The sequence below is a fragment of the Salmo salar genome, unplaced genomic scaffold (assembly GCF_965601325.2).
Source record: "Salmo salar unplaced genomic scaffold, fSalSal1 ptg000721l, whole genome shotgun sequence".
NCBI lineage: Eukaryota > Metazoa > Chordata > Actinopteri > Salmoniformes > Salmonidae > Salmo > Salmo salar.
Window position 1 is genome coordinate 591,003 of NW_027675475.1, and position 27,324 is coordinate 618,326.

At 42.9% G+C, this 27,324-nt stretch overlaps 1 protein-coding gene across 2 annotated transcripts; it reads left to right on the forward strand.

Annotated features, from left to right (window-relative positions):
- Nucleotides 1–502: 502 nt before the first annotated feature.
- On the forward strand, nucleotides 503–26,003 carry LOC145877206 (NLR family CARD domain-containing protein 3-like). Of its 2 annotated transcripts, XM_082972500.1 has the most exons (7): nucleotides 503–617; nucleotides 1,582–1,680; nucleotides 8,332–8,448; nucleotides 22,588–22,704; nucleotides 23,093–23,177; nucleotides 23,307–23,535; nucleotides 23,914–25,997. In XM_082972500.1, exons 2-7 carry the CDS (start codon nucleotides 1,598–1,600, stop codon nucleotides 25,770–25,772), a joined length of 2,490 nt encoding a protein of 829 aa, XP_082828626.1. In that variant the 5' UTR covers nucleotides 503–617; nucleotides 1,582–1,597; the 3' UTR covers nucleotides 25,773–25,997. The 2 variants fall into 2 exon arrangements, with proteins under 2 accessions (XP_082828626.1, XP_082828627.1); XM_082972501.1 differs by lacking the exons at nucleotides 503–617; nucleotides 1,582–1,680; nucleotides 8,332–8,448 and adding an exon at nucleotides 18,222–18,717 and having other exon boundaries at nucleotides 23,914–26,003.
- The last annotated feature ends 1,321 nt before the right edge of the window (nucleotides 26,004–27,324 follow it).

Consider the following 27,324-nt stretch of genomic DNA (forward strand, 5'->3'; position numbering starts at 1 on the left):
TCTAGTTTTGTATTTCTATGTTTGGTTTTGTTTGGGATGATCTTCAATTGGAGGCAGCTGGTCATCGTTGTCTCTAATTGGAGATCATACTTAAGTAGGCGTTTTTCCCACCTGGGTTTGTGGGAGATTGTTTTTGAGTAGTGTATGTTTCACCTCTGCATCACGGTTTGTTGTTTTTTTGTTCTTTAGTTTATGTGTATGTATTGCATAGTTTCACAGTTCAATAAAATATGTGGAACGATAATCACGCTGCACTTTGGTCCGCTCCTCTCTATGACAACCGTGACACCCGAAGCCAAATCTAGTTGACAAACCCTGTTTTATAGTATGTCATGGCCTTTTCTGGCCAACTGCTGTTATGTTTATGATATACTATGGTGTTGTTGACAAACCCTGTTTTATAGTATGTCATGGCCTTTACTGGCCAACTGCTGTTATGTTTATGATATACTATGCTGTTGTGTCACTAGACTTTGACCAGATATTATTACATCCAAAGATCAACTGTACCTAGAACATAGATACAGAGCCACTTGTCATCAGGAAGCTGCTCTCTCAGCACAACGGAAAATATCTCAATGACTTGACATGTTCTGGTTGTGAATTCAGGCTACAAGGTAAGAATCTTCCCAGGGATTATTGTAAAGTGTGTAGAGAAATTAAATGTATGGTGTTATTTTAGTATAGTGAATGACAGTAAAACACTCAGATCTAACAGTCCATTTCACCTGGGACAGTTATGTGACAGTTCAATCATACAAAATGGCGCTAACTGGGCGTAGGCAAGTCAAATTCAAAAACACATTGTTCATATATTCGTATATTGTGGTTATTTTACAATTTGTATATTTTTATGTATAAGTTGTAAATCGTCTTTCAAAATATCGTAAAATGTGTTTTCAAACTTACAATGAGCTCCTCTTTCCTGTGTAATTTGGTTTGAAACCACTGAACATACTTTTCTTAACATTGTTATTATGAACTGAATTCAGTAACAGCATAATAATATCATACCTGTTAAACAAAGCAACACACTAGAATGAGAGAAATTATTAAAAGAGAAAGTGACTTATTAATATTATATTGTTGTTATTATTATTATTATTATTAGTTAAACTACATGGAGAAAAGGTGAAAATATCAGTCACGACTACATGTTCATGTGATGCATTAAATCACCTGACTGTTGGGATGTGTCTGTTAGTAAATGTTTTATTTCTAAGAGATAATGAATAAAATACAACAATTGACATTCAATAATTAGTTGTCACTGTGTTAACCACAACCAACATGCTGGATCTCTGTTTAGTTGTTACTGTGTTAACCACAACCAACATGCTGGATCTCTGTTTAGTTGTTACTGTGTTAACCACAACCAGCATGCTGGATCTCTGTTTAGTTGTCACTGTGTTAACCACAACCAACATGCTGGATCTCTGTGTAGTTGTCACAGTGTTAACCACAACCAACATGCTGGATCTCTGTTTAGTTGTCACTGTGTTAACCACAACCAACATGCTGGATCTCTGTTTAGTTGTCACTGTGTTAACCACAACCAACATGCTGGATCTCTGTTTACAGGGGACAGTGCTCTAAAATGAGTCTCTCTGGGAAGAGAGAGGAGGAGGGCCCTGCCTCTAAAAGGAGTGTCTCTGGGGAACATGGCACCAAATCTAAGAGGTGAGATTAGTTTTGTAAAGAATTTATCAAGAGTTTATATCCAAAACACTATATCCACCATTTCTTCTCATTTGTGTTTTTTTCTTCAGAAATTAAGGCTTATGGGTGTGTAAAATATTACTGTTCTAAGATTTAAAATTCATAGATTTTAGCGTATGCCATTTTACTGAGAACATCACAGCAAGATGACACAAATATTGTTGCATTCTCTAGATTCTGCATTCATAGATTCTCACACTTCATTTGCGTTATAGAGCCCCACAGTGGAGGTGTTATAATACCCATAACACCTAGCGGTCAAACAGGGAAATGGTTCCAATAGTTTTATAGAGCCCCACAGTGGAGGTGTTATAATACCCATAACACCTTGTGTTCAAACAGGGAAATGTTCCAATAGTTTTATAGAGCCTGTGCCTTCTTCAGGGTGATGTCATCAATACTTGAACCAGGTTATGTAGACAAACAGTGCAATTAGTGCAACTAATGACAATAGAGAGGGGTGTGTCATAATTATTAAGTTAATTAGAATGAATTGAATGAAACTGTTAAAAAAACTATAGTTTCTGGCATATTGAATATATCAGGCTATTGTTATCATATAGAAACATAACTGATAATTGTACATAACATTAGCGTCAACATACATTATTGTTTTATTCAATTTCACATATTTAATTGTTTCCTATTTCAATAGGAAACAATCTGGTTCAACCATAATGCATAATGAGCATCATCAACAGGGGAACATATTGGATGTACTCTGATAAGCTGTAGAAAGAATATATCCATTTAAAACAGTGAACTGTTCATAAGGGCCTGAGATCAAAGTCAATATTCAGACCACTAGGGGTCCATGTTTTTAGACAGGATATCCAGTAAGCCTCCCTTTGTAGTAGTAGGATCTCCATGTTACCTCCTCTCCTTGGTAGAGCAACATGCTCAATGCCTGTGTATTTGAGGGAGGAGATTGGATGGTCAGCTTCAACAAAGTGAGCTGCTATTGGACAGTCAATGTTCTTACACCTGATTGAGCTGCGGTGTTCAGCTATGCGTTGTTTTAATTGTCTTTTCGTTTGTCCTACGTAGGCTTTCCCACATGAACAGGTGATGAGATGGATTACTCCCTTGGTCTTGCATGAGATGATCCCTCTAACAGGGATTGTTCTACCTGTATGTTGATGTCTGAAGATGGATGTTTTTATAGTGCTGTTGCACTGTGCTCATGAGCCACGTTTGTAGTTCCCATTTGGGATGGGTGTCAAGAGTGTCTGAGTGGGCTCAGAGGGCAGGTCAGATCTCACCAAACTATCTACAATATTGTGACCACGCTTATAGACCACCAGTGGGGGTTCCTTATAGACCACCAGTGGGGTTCCTTATAGACCACCAGTGGAGGTTCCTTATAGACCACTAGTGGGGGTTCCTTATAGACCACCAGTGGGGTTCCTTATAGACCACCAGTGGGGTTCCTTATAGACCACCAGTGGGGTTCCTTATAGACCACCAGTGGGGGTTCCTTATAGACCACCAGTGGGGGTTCCTTATAGACCACCAGTGGGGGTTCCTTATAGACCACCAGTGGGGGTTCCTTATAGACCACCAGTGGGGGTTCCTTATAGACCACCATTGGGGGTTCCTTATAGACCACCAGTGGGGGTTCCTTATAGACCACCAGTGGGGTTCCTTATAGAACACCAGTGGAGGTTCCTTATAGACCACCAGTGGGGTTCCTTATAGACCACCAGTGGGGTTCCTTATAGACCACCAGTGGGGGTTCCTTATAGACCACCAGTGGGGGTTCCGTATAGACCACCAGTGGGGGTTCCTTATAGACCACCAGTGGGGGTTCCTTATAGACCACCAGTGGGGGTTCCTTATAGACCACCAGTGGGGGTTCCTTACAGACCACCAGTGGGGGTTCCTTACAGACCACCAGTGGGGTTCCTCATAGACCACCAGTGGGGGTTCCTTATAGACCACCAGTGGGGTTCCTTATAGACCACCAGTGGAGGTTCCTTATAGACCACTAGTGGGGGTTCCTTATAGACCACCAGTGGGGGTTCCTCATAGACCACCAGTGGGGGTTCCTTATAGACCACTAGTGGGGGTTCCTTATAGACCACCAGTGGGGGTTCCTCATAGACCACCAGTGGGGGTTCCTTATAGACCACCAGTGGGGGTTCCTTATAGACCACCAGTGGGGGTTCCTCATAGACCACCAGTGGGGGTTCCTTATAGACCACCAGTGGGGTTCCTTATAGACCACCAGTGGGGGTTCCTTACAGACCACCAGTGGGGGTTCCTTATAGACCACCAGTGGGGGTTCCTTATAGACCACCAGTGGGGGTTCCTTATAGACCACCAGTGGGGGTTCCTTATAGACCACCAGTGGGGGTTCCTTACAGACCACCAGTGGGGGTTCCTTATAGACCACCAGTGGGGGTTCCATATAGACCACCAGTGGGGGTTCCTTATAGACCACCAGTGGGGGTTCCTTATAGACCACCAGTGGGGTTCCTTATAGACCACCAGTGGGGGTTCCTTACAGACCACCAGTGGGGGTTCCTTATAGACCACCAGTGGGGGTTCCTTATAGACCACCAGTGGGGTTCCTTACAGACCACCAGTGGGGGTTCCTTATAGACCACCAGTGGGGGTTCCTTATAGACTACCAGTGGGGGTTCCTTATAGACCACCAGTGGGGGTTCCTTATAGACCACCAGTGGGGGTTCCTTATAGACCACCAGTGGGGGTTCCTTACAGACCACCAGTGGGGGTTCCTTATAGACCACCAGTGGGGGTTCCTTATAGACCACCAGTGGGGTTCCTTACAGACCACCAGTGGGGGTTCCTTATAGACCACCAGTGGGGGTTCCTTACAGACCACCAGTGGGGTTCCTTACAGACCACCAGTGGGGGTTCCTTATAGACCACCAGTGGGGGTTCCTTACAGACCACCAGTGGGGTTCCTTACAGACCACCAGTGGGGGTTCCTTATAGACCACCAGTGGGGGTTCCTTATAGACCACCAGTGGGGGTTCCTTATAGACCACCAGTGGGGGTTCCTTATAGACCACCAGTGGGGGTTCCTCATAGACCACCAGTGGGGGTTCCTTACAGACTACCAGTGGGGGTTCCTTATAGACCACCAGTGGGGGTTCCTTATAGACCACCAGTGGGGTTCCTTATAGACCACCAGTGGGGGTTCCTCATAGACCACCAGTGGGGGTTCCTTACAGACTACCAGTGGGGGTTCCTTACAGACTACCAGTGGGGGTTCCTTATAGACCACCAGTGGGGGTTCCTTAAAGACCACCAGTGGGGTTCCTTGAAGAGGTGTGTGTTTATTTTTGTCTGATTGTAGAATATTCCAGTGCTTTTCCAGTATTGCTATCTATCAGAATACTTGGTGTACTTGGTGCAAAAGACGGTTGTTTTTCTTATTTGGTCGAGTTTTTAGCAATTCCTCTGTTGGTTTTTGAGATATTTTCATCATTGCTGCATCAAGAGTTCTGTCCTTTTAGCCTCTCATTTTGAATTTATCTGTAACTTCTTAGCATTGCTGTCAAAATCCAAACATTTTTCTACCGTACAGTTTTCCCATAGGGAATTGTAGAAACACTTAAAATAAGGGATGTGTTTCGTATAGGGTGGGGTGGCGCGGCGGTCCTTGTGGGCAAATTCTGTCATCAAAGTCTGTCATTCTCTGGATTTATGGTGTTTTCAAGACAACTGGGAAATGGGAAGTTCTAATGATGACGTCAGTGATCTTCGGGTTGGAGCTCTAGAAAGAGGCCGAGATCCCCACTTGGAATTTCGAGTTGGATGACTGTTCAAACCGTATTTTCTCAGTCGGAGCTCGTTTTTTTCAGAGTTTCTAGTTGTCCTGAACTCACTGAAGTCTGAGATTTCCCAGTTTCCAGTTGTTTTGAAGGAAGCAGAATTCATGCTGGATTCACAGCACGGCCAATGTATTCAGCCTTTTCTGTCCCATGGTGTTGCATGTAAATATTTATATTTTTAAGCTTGGAAAAGAGACCCTTACACTCAGAATTGGACCACACACCCTCTCCACTGAATTGCTGGCTAGTGACTGCTTTGCAATGCGTGCAGTTAGCCACTGATTCCTTCCAAACCACTCATTGCTAGCTAAGATTTTGAACGTATGATGTTGACATGATCAGTCCAATCAAAGCTAAGGTAGATATAACGTGATTTGACAATTTTATCTGTGGCCAATGACCTTGAGCCTTTTGGATGGGCACTTCTAATGTAACTCTATGGCAGCACCCAATGGGCTTGAATTTTTGAGCTCTCCCTGTAGATTTTACGGTGACGTAGTGTCTCCATGAGTGACAGAACACTGAGCCAATCAAGGCGCAACTACAGATCATTACCAACCCCTACGCTCAGTATTTTCCTCTGGCTGCCCCACCACCACAGAAAGCACTGAGCTAGGCTGAAACACCTGCATTTAGGAGCTGCCTAACTCAAGACAACAAAAAAGAGCATGTTTGTATGCAGCTTTATTATCATTTGTTTTACATTGTTTGCAAACTAATATGTGAAACGTATTAACTAGGCAAGTCAGTACAAATTCTTATTTACAATGACGCCTACCCCGGCCAAACCGGCGCTGGGCCAATTGTGCGCCTCCCTATGGGACTCCCAATCACGGACGGATTCGAACCAGGTACTTGCAGTGTGTTAGACAACTGTGCCAGTCGGGTGCCAATGTATATTGTATGTTGACTTTGACATGTTGTGGCTTTCAATATAAAAGAATATAAATATGAAGACTCGTATTTCACTTACCAGTCTAATGTAACGTTAGCAGGTAACGTTAGCGTCCTCTCCTTTAGCTGTTGTCTCAAAAAAATGTATGCAAGAATATCGTCAAAAATCTCTATGCTTGGACATTGATTTAGCTTTTCCAGTATTAGCAGCCATATTGTAAGTTCAAAATTTGCAAAACACTTTGTTTTCATAACTTTCATAACTCATAGATATGCGTAACGCGCTTCGCCATATACTTGCATAAATGGCCAAAAGGAACTAGCCTCCTGGCGCGCAAGCAAGCAATTGGTGTGGGATAGGTGAGGCAGGTTTGAGACTGATCTAATGAATTTACAAGAAAAATACACTTTATTTCTCAGCTGCCTCACCAACGTCTGAATGTGCATTAATAGCTTTTAATTGCTAAATATTTCCCATAGATGGCAGCATAAGACCACGAAACATCAGTTATAGGCTACAAGCAGCAATATGATTGACATAAAATAGCATGCAACCACAGACTATATGTCCCATGATTTTCTAAAATGGTCACTCATTACTTTAGGTAGCTATATAGCTCGTATTTGGGCTGTGTTGCTTTTGGGAGAGCAAATAAACAGTGACTATAGCAGGTATTGAACCCCGGGTAAATAATCACTAGTCAGAACCTCAACCTTATCATTGTGATTTGGATGCATTATAAAAAATCATTTTAAATATCTGATATTGTGAGTAAACAACCTCGGAATAGAAGACAAGACTGCATCTTCCATCCTGCCAATAAATTACATCGTACAAACCTCGTGGTTAGAAAATTACCTCGTTTTGCTCGAGAAGGCAGAGTGCACGTACTGAACCACAGCTACTGTAGTTTCGAAATGGGACTAGAAATAAGAATTACAATTCACAGACCTTACACTTCCTGGTTGAAATGTTCTCAGGTTTTTGCCTGCAATATGAGTTCTGTTATACTCACAGACACCATTCAAACAGTTTTAGAAACTTCAGAGTGTTTTCTATCCAAATCTACTAATAATATGCATATTCTATTTCCTGGGCAAGAGTAGTAACCAGTTTAAATTGGGTACATTTTTCATCTGGCCGTGAAAATACTTCCCCCTAGTCCCAAGAAGTTAAATAATTGTTATATATTTTGTCAACGTTTATGATGAGTATTTTTGTAAATTGATGTGCACATTCACCGATGGTTTTGGTGGGAATACATTTTCTGAACATCAAGCGCCAATGTAAAATGCTGTTTTTGGATATAAATATGAACTTTATCGGACAAAACATTCATGTATTGTGTAACATAATGTCCTAGGAGTGTCATCTGGTGAAGATCGTCAAAGGTTAGTGCTTCATTTAGCTGTGTTTTGGGTTTTATTGACACATGTCCTTGCTTGGAAAATGGCTGTGTGATTATTTTTGTCTATGTACTCTCCTAACATAATCTAATCTTTTGCTTTCGCTGTAAAGCCTTTTTGAAATCGGACAATGTGGTTACATCAAGGAGAAGTGTATCTTTAAAATGGTGTAAAATAGTCATGTATTTGAGAAATTGAAATTATTAGATTTTTGCGCTAGCGCCCCATGTAGCCCATAGAAGTTAAACAGTTTTAGAAATGTCAGAGTGTTTTCTATCCAATACTACCATGCATATGCATATCCTAGCTTCCGGGCCTGAGTAACAGGCAGTTTACTTTGGGCACGTTTGTCATCGAAACTTCTAAATTCTGCCCCCTACCCTAAAAGCTAATACATGAACGTTTCTGAAAGTGATATATAGCGTTTTGTAATGAAACTCTTCTTATGTTTCCCCATCTGAGATCAGAGTAGATGAGAAATGTAATGTTTGTCTCTGTTGTGTTGAAGACAAATCAAGCAGGAGAGACCAGCCTCCCCTGTTCCCAGCTGTGTGTCCATGAAGAGTGACTGGTCTAAGGGTCAACCTATAAACTTTAGAGAGGGAGACTTTCCTACTGAACAAAGGTAAGAAGAACTCATGGGTCATGGTCAGTGAGTTAAACAACACTGTCTCTAGTCATTTCTCCTCTCCCATTTTCACATTTCTTTTTGTTGTTTTCATAATCCATAGGCTAATACTTTAGTCCATTTTCATAGTCCTAAAACAATATTAAACAAACACAACGTTCCCTCCCTGTGTGTGTGTGTGTGTGTGTGTGTGTGTGTGTGTGTGTGTGTGTGTGTGTGTGTGTGTGTGTGTGTGTGTGTGTGCTCTCCCTGGATGAGGAGATGTAATCTCTATCCTGATTGCCTAGTCACTTTTATCCTTACCTACATGTACACACCTTTTACTTTTACCTACATGTACATAATACCTCAACTTTCCTCAACTACCTGGTACCCCTGCACATTGACTCAGTACTGGTACTCCGTATAGCCTCATTATTACCTCAACTACCTGGTACCCCTGCACATTGACTCAGTACTGGTACTCCTTATAGTCTCATTATTACCTCAACTACCTGGTACCCCTGCACATTGACTCAGTACTGGTACTCCTTATAGTCTCATTATTACCTCAACTACCTGGTACCCCTGCACATTGACTCAGTACTGGTACTCCTTATAGTCTCATTATTACCTCAACTACCTGGTACCCCTGCACATTGACTCAGTACTGGTACTCCTTATAGTCTCATTATTACCTCAACTACCTGGTACCCCTGCACATTGACTCAGTACTGGTACTCCTTATAGTCTCATTATTACCTCAACTACCTGGTACCCCTGCACATTGACTCAGTACTGGTACTCCTTATAGTCTCATTATTACCTCAACTACCTGGTACCCCTGCACATTGACTCAGTACTGGTACTCCTTATAGTCTCATTATTACCTCAACTACCTGGTACCCCTGCACATTGACTCAGTACTGGTACTCCTTATAGTCTCATTATTACCTCAACTACCTGGTACCCCTGCACATTGACTCAGTACTGGTACTCCTTATAGCCTCATTATTACCTCAACTACCTGGTACCCCTGCACATTGACTCAGTACTGGTAATCCTTATAGTCTCATTATTACCTCAACTACCTGGTACCCCTGCACATTGACTCAGTACTGGTACTCCTTATAGCGTAATTATTGTTATTTTGTGTTACTATTTCCTTTTTTTTATTTACAAGGTATAAGGTCAACGTAGGAAGTCTGGTGAACAGGTCAGAGTTCATATCCTCAGTCAGACCAGTAGAAACTGTATCAGCAGCACTACAAGGTATCATGTCTGGTGGACAGGTCAGAGTTCATATCCTCAGTCAGACCAGTAGAAACTGGATCAGCAGCACTACAAGGTATCACATCTGGTGAACAGGTCAGAGTTCATATCCTCAGTCAGACCAGCAGACACTGGATCAGCAGCACAACAAGGTATCACGTCTGGTGGACAGGTCAGAGTTCATATCCTCAGTCAGACCAGTAGAAACTGGATCAGCAGCACTACAAGGTATCACGTCTGGTGAACAGGTCAGAGTTCATATCCTCAGTCAGACCAGCAGACACTGGATCAGCAGCACAACAAGGTATCACGTCTGGTGGACAGGTCAGAGTTCATATCCTCAGTCAGACCAGTAGAAACTGGATCAGCAGCACAACAAGGTATCACGTCTGGTGAACAGGTCAGAGTTCATATCCTCAGTCAGACCAGTAGAAACTGGATCAGCAGCACTACAAGGTATCATGTTTGGTGGACAGGTCAGAGTTCATATCCTCAGTCAGACCAGTAGAAACTGGATCAGCAGCACTACAAGGTATCACGTCTGGTGAACAGGTCAGAGTTCATATCCTCAGTCAGACCAGTAGAAACTGGATCAGCAGCACTACAAGGTATCACGTCTGGTGAACAGGTCAGAGTTCATATCCTCAGTCAAACCAGCAGAAACTGGATCAGCAGCACAACAAGGTATCACGTCTGGTGGAGCGTGTATCAATACTGCTACTCTCGGATCAGTTTTCTCCATTCAGATATTTCCTTAACATTATAATTATGTCACAATACTGACCCAGGATCAGCTTCTATTAGCACCTATGGCTGCAAGTATTGGGGAGGCTTAGTCTAATGCTTACCCAATAAAAATGCACTAAATCACAGATTTGGCACATCATTGTGTTGATGTTTGGATACACATCATGAAATATATTGAGACATATTTCAGACAGTAGCCTACAAGTATCCAAATATTACTCAATATATTGAACAATATGATTGAAATAGTCCTAAAGCCACTGTTTATATGTTAACCTCTCTAGGGTATGTGGGATGAAATCGTCCCACCTACTCAACAGCCAGTGGAATCCCGTGGCGCGATATTCAAATACCTTAGAAATGCTATTACTTAAATTTCTCAAACATATGACTATTTTACACCATTTTAAAGACAAGACTCTCGTTAATCTAACCACACTGTCCGATTTCAAAAAGGCTTTACAACGAAAGCAAAACATTAGATTATGTCAGCAGAGTACCCAGCCAGAAATAATCAGATACCCATTTTTCAAGCTAGCATATAATGTCACATAAACCCAAACCACAGCTAAATGCAGCACTAACCTTTGATGATCTTCATCAGATGACACTCTATGCTTTGACTTGACCATTCCAAGACATTTACATTTTTCCCCTTAAACCACTCGAGTGTTGCTTTAGCGGTCTCTAAATCTCTGGAAGTCTGAAACAGGTTTCCCTCAAGAATTTCCCTGTATTTAGCCCCATCCATCATTCCTTCAAATCTGACCAGTTTCCCAGTCCCTGCCGATGAAAAACATCCCCACAGCATGATGCTGCTGGGGATGGTGTTCTCGGGGTAATGAGAGGTGTTTGCACCAGACATAGCGTTTTCCTTGATGGCCAAAAAGCAAAACATTAGATTATGTCAGGAGAGTACCCAGCCAGAAATAATCACACACCCATTTTTCAAGCTAGCATATAATGTCACAAAAACCAAAACCACAGCTAAATGCAGCACTAACCTTTGATGATCTTTATCAGATGACACTCCTAGGACATTATGTTATACAATACATGCATGTTTTGTTCAATCAAGTTCATATTTATATCAAAAACCAGCTTTTTACATTAGCATGTGATGTTCAGAACTAGAATACCCACCGAACACTTCCGGTGAATTTACTAAATTACTCACGATAAACGTTCACAAAAAACATAACAATTATTTTAAGAATTATAGATACAGAACTCCTTTATGCAATCGCTATGTCCGATTTTAAAATAGCTTTTCGGCAAAAGCACATTTTGCAATATTCTGAGTAGATAGCTCGCCATCACGTGCTAGCTATTTTGAGACCCACCAAGTTTGGCACTCACCAAACTCAGATTTACTATAAAAAAAATTGGATTACCTTTGCTTTTCTTCATCAGAATGCACTCCCAGGACTTCTACTTCAATAACAAATGTTGGTTTGGTTCAAAATAATCCATAGTTATGTTCAAATATCCTCTGTTTTGTTCGTGCGTTCAAGACACTATCCGAAGGGTAAAGAAGGGTGACGCGCCCGATGCGTTTCGTGACAAAAAAATTATAAATATTCCACTTCTCACGTCCTGGCCAGTATAAGGTTAATTGTGTTTGTAGTTTGGTCAGGACGTGGCAGAGGGTATTTGTTTTATGTGGTTCAGGGTGGTGTGTTTTGTAAAAAGAGTGTTTGATTTAGTAATTCCGGGTTTTGGTTTATGTTTAGGTATTTCTATGTGGAGTCTAGTGAGTGTATGTCTATGTTTGATTAATTGGGGTTGGGACTCTCAGTTGAAGGCAGGTGTTGTCTATCTGCCTTTGATTGAGAGTCCCATATAGTAGGGTGTGTTTGTGTTTGGTAATTGTGGGTGATTGTTCTGTGTTGAGCCTATGCTTTGCCAGACTGTTGGTTGTTCGTTCATTCTCGTGAGTTCGTTTTGTTTGTTTTGATGTTCATTTAGTCTGTAAATAAATACACACGATGAGCATACACATACCTGCTGCGTTTTGGTCCTCATTCACCGACGACAACCGTGACAGAATCACCCATCAACAAAGGACTAAGCAGCGGAAGAAGGCTGGCGAGGTAAGGGAGACCGAGAGGCACCCCCAATAATTTTTTAGGGGGGGGCACAAGGGGAGTTTTGCGGGGCAAGAATGGAGTCCCAGGCCAGCTCCCCGCACTAGCATGGAGGTGCTTGTTCACAATCTGGTACGCCCAGTACCAGCACCACGCACTAGCCTTCAAGTGCGTAAACCCAGCCACGCCAGTCAACAGTCACCGGAGCTGCCCGCCAGTCAACAGTTGTCATCAGAGCTGCCCGCCAGTCAACAGTCGTCATCAGAGCTGCCCGCCAGTCAACAGTCGTCATCAGAGCTGCCCGCCAGTCAACAGTCGTCATCAGAGCTGCCCGCCAGTCAACAGTCGTCATCAGAGCTGCCCGCCAGTCAACAGTCGTCATCAGAGCTGCCCGCCAGTCAACAGTCGTCATCAGAGCTGCCCGCCAGTCAACAGTCGTCATCAGAGCTGCCCGCCAGTCAACAGTCGTCATCAGAGCTGCCCGCCAGTCAACAGTCGTCATCAGAGCTGCCCGCCAGTCAACAGTCATCGTCAGAGCTGCCCGCCAGTCAACAGTCGCCGGAGTGGCCAGACTGCCCTGACCTGCCGGAGTGGCCAGACTGTCCCCAGTTGCCAGACTGCCCAGACTGTCCCCAGTTGCCAGACTGCCCCGACTGTCCCCAGTTGCCAGACTGCCCCGACTGTCCCCAGTTGCCAGACTGCCCCGACTGTCCCCAGTTGCCAGACTGCCCCGACTGTCCCGAGTTGCCAGACTGCCCCGACTGTCCCCAGTTGCCAGACTGCCCCGACTGTCCCGAGTTGCCAGACTGCCCCGACTGTCCCGAGTTGCCAGACTGTCCCGACTGTCCCGAGTTGCCAGACTGTCCCGAGTTGCCAGACTGCCCCGACAGCCTGGAACGGCCTGAGCCGGAGCCGCCTCCAGAGATAGGTGGGTTGGGGAGGGGGGGTGTAGCACAGTGCCGTTGTTAACGGCAGCCACCCTCCCTTCCCTCCCTTTAGAAAAGGGGAATTTTTCTTTTGGTGTTGCTTGGGGTTATTTTTTGTTAAGGTGCTTCCGGGGTAGCACCTTTAAGGGGGGGGGTACTGTCACGTCCTGGCCAGTATAAGGTTAATTGTGTTTGTAGTTTGGTCAGGACGTGGCAGAGGGTATTTGTTTTATGTGGTTTAGGGTGGTGTTTTGTAAAAAGGGTGTTTGATTTAGTAATTCTGGGTTTTGGTTTATGTTTAGGTATTTCTATGTGGAGTCTAGTGAGTGTATGTCTATGTTTGATTAATTGGGGTTGGGACTCTCAGTTGAAGGCAGGTGTTGTCTATCTGCCTTTGATTGAGAGTCCCATATAGTAGGGTGTGTTTGTGTTTGGTAATTGTGGGTGATTGTTCTGTGTTGAGCCTATGCTTTGCCAGACTGTTGGTTGTTCGTTCATTCTCGTGAGTTCGTTTTGTTGTTTTGATGTTCATTTAGTCTGTAAATAAATACACACGATGAGCATACACATACCTGCTGCGTTTTGGTCCTCATTCACCGACGACAACCGTGACACCATTACCGTACTTCGAAGCATGTCAAACGCTGTTTAAAATCAATTTTTATGCGATTTTTCTCGTAAAAAAGCGAAAATATTCCGACTGGGAAACCCTGTTTTCGTTCAAAGACTAAAAATCTAAAATGGACTCTTCTTGTGCACGCGCGCCCCTGTCTCATTGTTCTCTGATCGACCACTTACCAAATGCGCTACTGTTTTTCAGCAATGGGCAGCAAAGTCCTCATTCAATGTTCTGCCGCCTTCTGAGAGCCTATGGGAGCCGTAGGAAGTGTCGCGTTACAGCAGAGAACCTCAGTTTTCAATAAAGAGAGTGTAGAAGGCCAAGAAATGGTCAGAGAGGGCACTTCCTGTAAGGAATCTTCTCAGGTTTTGGCCTGCCAAATGAGTTCTGTTATACTCACAGACACCATTCAAACAGTTTTAGAAACTTTAGGTTGTTTTCTATCCAAATCAAACAATTATATGCATATTCTAGTTTCTGGGCCGTAGTAATAACCAGATTAAATCGGGTACGTTTTTTATCCGGACGTGCAAATACTGCCCCCTACCCTAGAGAGGTTAATGCAGTCATCTCAGTTTCATTTGAAGCAAATCTGCAGACATCCCTTGTTTCTATCAAATGCAAAGACATTGGCAACTTCGTATTTGTAGTCAACTTTGTTCTGAATTCATCTGCTGTCACAGAGAGACTGATAAACCATGTGATTCTATGTTTAGCAGAGATCTACTGTGTATAAAGTCAATTGGAAGGGCAAAAAAGCATCTAACAACACAATCAGCTGTTCTAGTGGTCTGAGGGAGGAGGTAGATTACTCAGCTGTTCTAGTGGTCTGAGACAGGAGGTAGATTACTCAGCTGTTCTAGTGGTCTGATACAGGAGGTAGATTACGAGCGTTTTTAAGTGCCACATTAATAACAGTGGTTTTTTGAAACAGCTCAGAGATTTAACGATGCTCCTACAAAGATTCTAATAATGCTCTTGGCCTTAAAATGCTTCTGGGAAACCGGAACCAGGATAAAAATATCTGCTAAATGACTCAAATGTCAAATGAAAATGTTTTACATACAGATCTCATTATTACTGTATTGAATTATTTTTTTTAAATATTTAAATGTATATGTCACAAGTGTATCATTTGTACAGTTCTTTATTAAAAATGTATTTATTTGTTACATTTGACTGTGTAAAATCTAGCAGTACTACTGATTTCTCTGAGAGGCAGGTATATATTATTACTGTATTAAACCTAGCAGTACTACTGATTTCTCTGAGAGGCAGATATATATTATTACTGTGTTAAACCTAGCAGTACTACTGATTTCTCTGAGAGGCAGATATATATTATTACTGTGTTAAACCTAGCAGTACTACTGATTTCTATGAGAGTGAGGCAGATATATATTATTACTATGTTAAACCTAGCAGTACTACTGATTTCTCTGAGAGGCAGATATATATTATTACTGTGTTAAACCTAGCAGTACTACTGATTTCTCTAAGAGGCAGATATATATTATTACTGTGTTAAACCTAGCAGTACTACTGATTTCTCTGAGAGGCAGATATATATTATTACTGTGTAAAACCTAGCAGTACTACTGATTTCTCTGAGAGTGAGGGAGATATATAGCATTCGGGAAAAAAACATGATTGTATGTCTCTTTGAAAGGAAATCATCAAGTGATAGATTTTAAACAAATACATGTCTGTCATCGAACAATCCCATGCCGTGATTAGATAGTGTAAAAAAACACCAATCTTTTTCATAATTTCTTTAAACAATGAAAGCTAATTTACCAACTTTTCTGAAAATTGATATATGTGTCTTGTAATTAAACCCTTCAATTGCTTATAATACCATAAGTACTCCCAACAGTTACAATGTTGTATTTAATTAAAAAATATATAATAAAATGTGGAACACCTGCAAAATGCGGAGCACCATAGGCTGGAAACCACTGATCTAAAGCCTTTAGGATTTTCAACAATGCACTCTGGGGGCACTGTGGGGACACTGTGGGGGCACTTGGGGACAATGTGGGGGCACTGTGGGGACAGACAAATCTCTTGGCATGTTTTATTGACTATATATGTTGTCTCTGACCTGGTATCAGTGACATGACATCATCACCTTTAGTCTAGATTAGACTAGAGACTGAAGGTCTGTTTCTGTTGTGTTGAAGCCCAATCCATCAGGAGAGACCAGACTCACGCTCTCTGTCCATGAATAGTACATTTACATTTTACATTTTAGTCATTTAGCAGACGCTCTTATCCAGAGCGACTTACAAATTGGTGCATTCACCTATAATATCCAGTGGAACAACCACTTTACAATAGTGCATCTAAATCTTTTAAGGGGGGGGGTTAGAAGGATTACCTTATCCTATCCCAGGTATTCCTTGAAGAGGTGGGGTTTCAGGTGTCTCCGGAAGGTGGTGATTGACTCCGCTGTCCTGGCGTCGTGAGGGAGCTTGTTCCACCATTGGGGTGCCAGAGCAGCGAACAGTTTTGACTGGGCTGAGCGGGAACTGTGCTTCCTCAGAGGTAGGGAGGCGAGCAGGCCAGAGGTGGATGAACGGAGTGCCCTTGTTTGGGTGTAGGGCCTGATCAGAGCCTGAAGGTACGGAGGTGCCGTTCCCCTCACAGCTCCGTAGGCAAGCACCATGGTCTTGTAGCGGATGCGAGCTTCGACTGGAAGCCAGTGGAGAGAGCGGAGGAGCGGGGTGACGTGAGAGAACTTGGGAAGGTTATACACCAGACGGGCTGCGGCGTTCTGGATGAGTTGTAGGGGTTTAATGGCACAGGCAGGGAGCCCAGCCAACAGCGAGTTGCAGTAATCCAGACGGGAGATGACAAGTGCCTGGATTAGGACCTGCGCCGCTTCCTGTGTGAGGCAGGGTCGTACTCTGCGAATGTTGTAGAGCATGAACCTACAGGATCGGGTCACCGCCTTGATGTTGGTGGAGAACGACAGGGTGTTGTCCAGGGTCACGCCAAGGCTCTTAGCACTCTGGGAGGAGGACACAAGGGAGTTGTCAACCGTGATGGCGAGATCATGGAACGGGCAGTCCTTCCCCGGGAGGAAGAGCAGCTCCGTCTTGCCGAGGTTCAGCTTGAGGTGGTGATCCGTCATCCACACTGATATGTCTGCCAGACATGCAGAGATGCGATTCGCCACCTGGTTGTCAGAAGGGGGAAAGGAGAAGATTAATTGTGTGTCATCTGCATAGCAATGATATGAGAGACCATGTGAGGATATGACAGAGCCAAGTGACTTGGTGTATAGCGAGAATAGGAGTGGGCCAAGAACAGAGCCCTGGGGGACACCAGTGGTGAGAGCACGTGGTGCGGAGACAGATTCTCGCCACGCCACCTGGTAGGAGCGACCTGTCAGGTAGGACGCAATCCAAGCGTGCGCGCTGCCAGAGATGCCCAGCTCGGAGAGGGTGGAGAGGAGGATCTGATGGTTCACGGTATCAAAGGCAGCAGATAGGTCTAGAAGGATGAGAGCAGAGGAGAGAGAGTTAGCTTTAGCAGTGCGGAGAGCCTCCGTGACACAGAGAAGAGCAGTCTCAGTTGAATGCCCAGTCTTGAAACCTGACTGATTAGGATCAAGAAGGTCATTCTGAGAGAGATAGCAAGAGAGCTGGCCAAGCACGGCGCGTTCAAGAGTTTTGGAGAGAAAGGAAAGAAGGGATACTGGCCTGTAGTTGTTGACATCGGAGGGGTCGAGTGTAGGTTTTTTCAGAAGGGGTGCAACTCTCGCTCTCTTGAAGACGGAAGGGACGTAGCCAGCGGTCAAGGATGCGTTGATGAGCGAGGTGAGGTAGGGGAGAAGGTCTCCGGAAATGGTCTGGAGAAGAGAGGAGGGGATAGGGTCAAGTGGGCAGGTTGTTGGGCGGCCGGCCGTCACAAGACGCGAGATTTCATCTGGAGAGAGAGGGGAGAAAGAGGTCAAAGCACAGGGTAGGGCAGTGTGAGCAGGACCAGCAGTGTCGTTTGACTTAGCAAACGAGGATCGGATGTCGTCAACCTTCTTTTCAAAATGGTTGACGAAGTCATCCGCAGAGAGGGAGGAGGGGGGGGGAGGGGGAGGAGGATTCAGGAGGGAGGAGAAGGTAGCAAAGAGCTTCCTAGGGTTAGAGGCAGATGCTTGGAGTTTAGAGTGGTAGAAAGTGGCTTTAGCAGCAGAGACAGAAGAGGAAAATGTAGAGAGGAGGGAGTGAAAGGATGCCAGGTCCGCAGGGAGGCGAGTTTTCCTCCATTTCCGCTCGGCTGCCCGGAGCCCTGTTCTGTGAGCTCGCAGTGAGTCGTCGAGCCACGGAGCAGGAGGGGAGGACCGAGCCGGCCTGGAGGATAGGGGACAGAGGAGATCAAAGGATGCAGAGAGGGAGGAGAGGAGGGTTGAGGAGGCAGAATCAGGAGATAGGTTGGAGAAGGTTTGAGCAGAGGGAAGAGATGATAGGATGGAAGAGGAGAGAGTAGCGGGAGAGAGAGAGCGAAGGTTGGGACGGCGCAATACCATCCGAGTAGGGGGAGAGTGAGAAGTGTTGGATGAGAGCGAGAGGGAAAAGGACGGGTCTATGGACGTTTTCTATGATTGTGAAGATGGAGACTTTTCTGCATTTACAGGGTAAGTAGTACTCATGGTACATACCAGGTATGTATTCACAGAGAGACAGCAGTCTGTCCATGAAGACTCCCCTCTATGATACCGCCAATTACATGCACCAAGGGAGACATTTCTTAAATCACAGAGTAAATACTAATGGTACATACCAGGTATCTAGTCACAGAGCGACATAGTAACTTATTTTAACATCTGCCATGGTCCATCGGGAGAGACAAGACTCACCCAGCTGTCTGTCCATGAAGATTGACGGGTCTATGGACCTTCCCTATAATTTCAACATGGGAGACATTTCTTCAACAAACAGAGTAAATACTCATGGTATATACCAGGTATCTAATCACAGCGTAAATACTCCAGGTATTGATACAAAAACTTGTATGTGTTCAAAATGTTAAACACAGGTTCTACAAATCCCAGGGCACAAAACAAAAATCCAAGTTTTAAAAGTTTATATTCTGTTAACTCATACCCAAATAATGTTGTTGACACATCCTTTACTCATATTTGTGGCCATAGCATAAATTGGAGAAAAATACTTAAAAAACCCCACCTCAAACTTGTATCTCAATCTGACCGTTTAAAAAATGCTGCTATTTCCTCGTAGAACTTGATTGCTCTTTGGCAGAGCTGACCAATCAGCGGTCTATTTATGAGAATGTTTGTAATGATTGTTATACGCCCACAGCATTCTGTTGTTGGGGTACGCCCACACCATTCCCATTCAACATACTGTCCGGACCTCTGGCAGTCTTTATAGGGGTGCCACAGGGTTCAATTCTCGGGCCGACTCTTTTCTCTGTATATATCAATGATGTCGCTCTTGCTGCTGGTGATTCTCTGATCCACCTCTATGCAGACGACACCATTCTGTATACCTATACTGCTCTTAAATACAAGTAAAACAAAATGCATGCTCTTCAAAACGTAGATTTTTCTATTGTGTTATTGACTGTACGTTTGCTAATCCCATGTGTAACTCTGTGTTGTTGTTTTTGTTGCACTGCTTTGCTTTATCTTGGCCAGGTTGCAGTTGTAAATGAGAACTTGTTCTCAACTGGCCTACCTGGTTAAATAAAGGTGAAATCAAATTAAAAATGTAAAACTTAATTACCATTTTTTAGAAGGAAAACTATTTCACTCTCTTTTTAATACATTTTAGGTCAGATTTCATAGAAATCTGGAAACACTGAACAGTTACTTTAAGGGTTTATAGCTCAATCATCTGAGCTACAGTTTATGAACACAGGACGTAAGACCAACACATAAACAAACTTAGTCCCAGATACAAATTAAATCAAATTGGTCACATACACATGGTTAGCAGATGTTATTTACAATGACAGCCTAGGAACAGTGGATTAACTGCCTTGTTCAGGGGCAGATTTTTACCTTGTCAGCTCAGGGATTCGATCTAGCAACCTTTTGGTTACTGGCCCAACACTCTAACCACGAGGTTACCTGCCGCCCCAGACATACATGGTATTACATGTTATACATCATTATTATACATAAATCATTGCCAAAAGCACAAGACATGCTGTTGCATGTAGGTCTATATTATTTATGGATTGATCATATAGAGATATAAAACATAATTTTTAACTACTACAAAGCATTTACATGTGGCTCAGGAACCACTGACTCACTGCATTGTTCTATAGTATTATCAAGTCACCAGCTGTTAACTCTTAACTACTTAGGACAGCTCACGAGGTGTCCTAAATATCTGCCGACTAGGTTGGACTAGAGACTTCATACATAGCTTTAATTTATTCCCATAAGTGTCAAATGTCCTTATTCTCAGCACTTATACGACCAATTTTCTACTCTGAGACGCTTTGTGGATATGGGCCCAGATCTCAAAATATTGTTATAAAAAAAGTTGAATGTTTGTTTAACATAATAATAAAAAATGAATATTACTAATGTAACCCACTGTAAAGACTGGGTTTAGTTGATTGTGTGACACTGCTCATGTCCGCGTTCTGGACCTTCCCGCGTCCCTGTACAGAACTGTCCGCGTCCACGTACATTGTGGCGCCAAACATATTGTCTGGTTACGCGCAGAGTTGGCTGAGGTGATCTTGGGGAATAACGACTGAGTTTGTTACAGTGTTGAAACGCTGAAGTTTATTGTTCAATTAGCTTTTTGCTTTACGGTCAGGGACAGTATGAGTGTAGCCAGATCCTTTTCACTCTCTATCCTTGTTTCATTTTGTGGTTCACCGGATTCGTCATCGAGACGAGGGACAGACGAACGACCTGTTAGCTAGCCAAGCTAGTCGGTACAGCTCGGTAAGCTAGCTAGTTACTAATTAGTAGCATTGTAGTTCTCCTTCTCTCTCGTTGATGGATGCTGGCTACCTCTGTCCGGTTCTCCTCTCTTCACTAGATGGATGGTAACTTTATTGTTTAACCCCTCTGTGTCCAGGACTAATCTTTTGAATATTATTTTTGGGGCTCCTCAGTAGGTTGGACACGTTCCATTTTTTTTTATTCTCAGCTGCCTCACCAACGTCTGAATGTGAATTAATAACTTTTAATTGCTAAATATTTCCAATAGATGGAAGCATAAGACAACGAAGCATCAGTTATAGGCTACAAGCAGCAATATGATTGACATAAAATAGCATGCAACCACAGACTATATGTCCCATGATTTTCTAAAATGGTCACTCATTACTTTAGTTAACTATATATCTCATATTAGGGCTGTGTTGCTTTAGGGAGAGAAAATAAAATAGTGAGGTATTGAATAGTGAGGTAAAAATAGTGAGGTATTGAACCCCGGGTAGATAATCACTAGTCAGAACCACAACCTCAGTATACATACATTGTAAAAAATCATGTTAATATTTGATATTGGGAGTAAACAACCTCGGAATAGAAAAGACAAGAGTGCGTCTTCCAGCCCACCAATAAATTACATCATTCAACCCTCCTGGTTAGTAAATTTACCTCAACATTGAGAAGGCGAGTGAGAGTGAAGTGAAGACACCAGCTTTTTAGCTGGGTGGAGAAGGCAGAGCAGGTCGATGCTGGTTGATGAATTTGAGAATGAATGTACTGGGAAAATACGTTTTTCTCGACCAGAGGTGACTGAATTAATGTTCAGCTTAATGATAATCGTTATATTAATGAAGTGTAAAACATGAGCATAAAAACAGGTAATAATAAACATGAATCATCATTATATTACTTCACAGTAATCTGTTAAATGCTTTTTCAGTCCTTCCTCTTGCGTTAGCAGTGTGGAATGGGACAGAAAGAAGCGCGGGGAGTGGTGGTGTATCCAGGGAGAACTAAACTGATCATTCATATTTCCTAAATAAATAGCTATATTAAGATGAATGCACTTACTGTACATCTCTCTGGATAAGAGCATCTGCTAAATCAGGGGTTCTCAATCCGGGGTCTGTGGAGGTACTGCAGGGGTTCTGCAGGAAGCATGGGGAGTGGTGGTGTATCCAGGGAGAAAACTAAACTAATATTCTGAAATGTCATTGTGGTCTTATGTTCCCATCTATTGGAATTATGTAACAACTGCAGTAGTGCTGAAAAAATTTGTTATTCCTTACTAAAGTAGTAATTACTCAGAATTACTAGTTAATTTTATCACTTACAATCATAAAATAACAACTTATACCATAACAAACAATTAAACTTACATAAACCAAAAACACCATACATTTAGTTAATTCAGTTAATTACCAAATTGAGCTGGTCGGTCACATTTGAGAGTGAGGGAGATATATAGCATTTTGCATAAAAAAACATGATTTTTGTCTCTGAAATGAAACCATCAAGTGATATATTTTAAACAAATCCCTGTCTGTGAGAGATGTAATGTTTGTCTCTGTTGTGTTGAAGACCAATCAAGCAGGAGAGACCAGCCTCCCCTGTTCCCAGCTGTGTGTCCATGAAGAGTGACCGGTCTATGGGTAAACCTATAAACTTTAGAGAGGGAGACTTTTCTACTGAACAAAGGTAAGAAGAACTCATGGGTCATGGTCAGTGAGTTAAACAACACTGTCTCTAGTCATTTCTCCTCTCACATTTTCACATTTTCTTTTTGTTGTTTTCATAATCCATAGGCTAATACTTTTGTCCATTTTCATAGTCCTAAAACAATATTAATTAAACAAACACAACATTCCCTCCCTCTGTGTGTCTGTCTCTGTCTGTATGTGTCTGTGTCTGTCTCTGACTGTCTGTCCCGCTTTCTGTCTGTCTGTCTCTCTGATTGTGTCTTTCTGTCTGTCTGTCTCTGTCTGTCTCTGACTGTCTGTCCCGCTTTCTGTCTGTGTGTCTGTTTGTCTGTCCGTACTCACTCACTCCCTGGATGAGGAGATGTAATCTCATGTTTTGTCCACAGAAACCAACAGGAGAGATCAGAGTCAGAGATTCTCAGTGGTCAGTCTTCCCAGAGTCATCAAACAGACCTGGACTCTATATTCAGTGTATGTGGTCCTGTTATGTACATTTGTTTTTGTTGACCTCAAGTAAAGTTGATCTGTCAATCATTCATTAATGTGTTAATGAGAAAGCATTTCTTCTCTTGCTTAACTTATTTTATTTATTTATTTCAGTTGCTTGAAGAGAATATTATTACATTTGTGAAGAACGAGCTGAAGATGTTCAAGAGGATTCTTAGTCCAGAACTCCCAGAAGGCTTTGAGAGTCAGAAGCAGGATAAGGAAGTGGTGGATGCTGAAGATGAGAGGCAGGAGAGCAGTGCCAGAGAGGGGGCTCTGAAGATCACACTGCACATCCTGAGGAAAATGAACCAGAAGGAGCTCGCTGACACACTGGAGAAATGTAAGATCTGTCTGCCTCATGTTGAATGTTGTTTTATAACATTTAAAAGCTGTAGCTAAAGTACAGCTAAAGTAGCTGTCTAACTCAATGATATTGTAGCAGCCTTAACACAACACCTAGTGACCTCATCAAGTAGCAGCAGGGATGTGTTGTGTTGATTCATTTAGAGAGAGAGAAAGACAACATTATTAATACCATCAATAATACCAATAATAATATAATCAGTCACAACAGTCTGTAATGCATTATGAAAACATTTACACATTTATACAGACAGTTAAGAGAATAAATGATTATAATGTAAAACTTTATAACAGTCCTACAATACTGTAGTTATTAAAACAGATGTAATATTAATATCCTCTGTGTTATTTCTAGATTCAGATGAGCTTGCTGTGATTTGCCAACATGAACTCAAATCTAATCTAAAGAAGAAGTTTCAATGTGTATTTGAGGGGATCGCTAAACAAGGAAACCCAACACTTCTCAATCAGATCTACACAGAGCTCTACATCACAGAGGGTGGAACAGGACAGGTCAATAATGAACATGAGCTGAGACAGATTGAGACAACAACCAGGAAACAAGCAAGACCAGAGACTGCAGTCAAATGTAACGACATCTTCAAACCCTTAACTGGACAAGACAAACTTATCAGAACTGTGCTGACAAAGGGAGTCGCTGGCATTGGAAAAACAGTCTCTGTGCAGAAGTTCATTCTGGACTGGGCTGAAGGAAAAGCAAATCAGGATGTTCAATTTGTGTTTTCATTCCCTTTTCGGGAGCTGAATTTGATGAAAGGGGACAAACACACTTTGATTGAACTTGTCAATCACTTCTCAATGGAAACCAAACAATCAAGAATCTCCAACTACGACAAGTACAATGTTCTGTTCATCTTTGATGGTCTGGATGAGTGCCGACTGCCCCTAGACTTCCAGAAGAACAAGATCTGTTGGGACGTCACAGAGTCAACCTCAGTGGATGTTCTGCTGACAAATCTCATCAAGGGAAATCTGCTTCCCTCTGCTCTCCTCTGGATAACTACCCGACCTGCAGCAGCCAATAAGATCCCTTCAGGGTGTGTTGACCAGGTGACAGAGGTACGAGGGTTCAATGACCCACAGAAGGAGGAGTACTTCAGAAAGAGATTCAGGTATGAGGACCTGGCCAGCAGAATCATCTCACACATAAAGACATCAAGGAGCCTCCACATCATGTGCCACATTCCAGTCTTCTGTTGGATTTCTGCAACAGTCCTCGAACACATGCTGAAACATAAGAGAGAAGAGATGCCCAAGACTCTGACTGAGATGTACACACACCTTGTGGAGTTTTATACCAAACAGAAGGATGAAAAGTATCTTGGGGAAGAAGAGACAGGTCCACACTGGAATAAAGAGAGCATTCTGTCACTGGGAAAACTGGCTTTTCAACAGCTTGTGAATGGCAATCTGATTTTCTATGAAGAAGACCTGAAAGAGGCTGGCATTGATGTCAATGAAGCCTCGGTGTACTCAGGATTGTGCACACAGCTCTTTAAAGAGGAATGTTCGCTGTACCAAGACAAGGTGTACTGCTTCGTGCATCTGAGCATTCAGGAGTTTCTGGCTGCTTTATATGTGTTCCTCTCATTCATCAACAACAATGAGAATCTAATGGCCGAACCGCAATCAACGTCCAGGAACCTTTCTGCGCTGTTCTCTCTGTATCTCATGGACAAACAGCAAACAAAGGCCATGATCTTTTCTGTGATGTTCAGAGACAAGCCTAAAGTTTCTTTCTACAAGAGTGCTGTGGATAAAGCCTTACACAGTGAGATGGGAAACCTGGACCTTTTCCTCCGCTTCCTTCTGGGACTCTCACTGGAGTCCAATCAGAAGCACTTACGAGATCTACTGACAAAGACAAGAAGCAGCTCACAGACCCATGAAAAAACAGTCAAGTACATCAAGGAGAAGATCAGGGAGAATCCCTCTCCAGAGAGGAGCATCAATCTGTTCCACTGTCTGAATGAACTGAATGACCATTCTCTAGTGGAGGAGATCCAAAGCTTCCTGAGATCAGGAAGTCTCTCAGAACCCAACCTGTCACCTGCACAGTGGTCAGCTCTGGTCTTTGTATTGCTGACTTCAGAAAAGGAGCTGGATGTGTTTGACCTGAAGAAATACTCCAGATCAGAGGAAGGTCTTCTGAGGCTGCTGCCAGTGTTCAAAGCCTCCAGTGCATTTCTGTGAGTACATAAAATGACATATAAAATCTAATCATCAGGAAGAAATATTCAGGTTAAAGAAAAATATGCATTATAATATGTGTATAATATTACATTGAAAACATTGAATAAATGCATTGATTTTCACATTAGTATAACAATATGACCATACAATTGTAGCTGACGGAAGATGAATCTATATGTTGTTTGAGAGAATAAACCAAATGCATCTTCCATTGTCCTTCAACACTACTGGTGTTAACTAAACAGTGTGTTTGTGAAGTCATGATGATCTCATTGCAGGCTGTCAGGCTGTCTAGTCACAGAGGAAGGCTGTGCTTCTCTGGTCTCAGCTCTGAGGTCAAACCCCTCACACCTGAGAGAGCTGGACCTGAGCTACAATCACCCAGGAGACTCAGGAGTCAGACTGCTCTCTGCTGGACTGGAGGATCCACACTGCAGACTGGAGAAACTCAAGTATGTAGAGGGTTTATGTCAATGTTCATATCAGACATGTTTGACTTTTCAGGCTAGGTAATACAAACATTCTGACCACCACTTGGACAAAGTTATATGCTGACTGTGTGTCCAGTGTGTGTGTGTCGTGTGTGTGTGTGTGTGTGTGTGTGTGTGTGTGTGTGTGTGTGTGTGTGTGTGTGTGTGTGTGTGTGTGTGTGTGTGTGTGTGTGTGTGTGTGTGTGTGTGTGTGTGAATAAATGCATTGATTTTCACATTAGTATAACAATATGACCATACAATTCTAGGACACAGAAGAAGAATATGTTGTTTGGGAGAATTAACCAAATGCATCTGCCATTGTCCTTCTACACTAAATTAACAATGTGTTTGAAGTCATGATCTCTTTGTCAGGCTGTCAGGCTGTGGAGTCACAGAGGAAGGCTGTGCTTCTCTGGTCTCAGCTCTGGAGTCAAACCCCTCACACCTGAGAGAGCTGGACCTGAGTAACAATGACCTGAAGGATTCAGGCGTGAAGCTGCTCTCTGCTGGACTAGGGAATCCCCACTGTAAACTGGAGACTCTGAGGTCAGTATTATCAGATATGAAAGTACTTTATGCATGTAGTTCTCCCATTTGAAAAAGTCGTAATTATTCGGACATATTACTTATAGTGTATTAAAGTAGTCATAAGTTTAGCATGTTGTCCCATATTCCATGCCTGCTGTCACGTTTCTCTAAGACAGAACCCAGAAGCAGACCAGGACAAGGTGAGTAAAATGAAGGTGAGTATTTATTGGTAGTCTTGATGTGTAATTTGAGTGATCCAGGAGACGGAGCGGCAGCGGAGGTGAGTTGATGAGAGTAGATGGGTGGATTCAATGACGTCACTGTATCCACCGACGGCCAGGCAAGGGAGTTGAATGTTCCGGGAGGATGACTGTAGACAGAGTAAACGGGGGGGGAGTAACCAGTAACAAGAACAAAACAACAAGACTAGCTCAGGAAACATGAGGCTGTTCGTTGCTAACGATCCAGCAGGGAATGGATGTCAGCTCAGGGCTTATGAAGAGGTGATGATCAGGACCAGGTGTGCAGAAGGTTGATGAGATGCAGGTGTA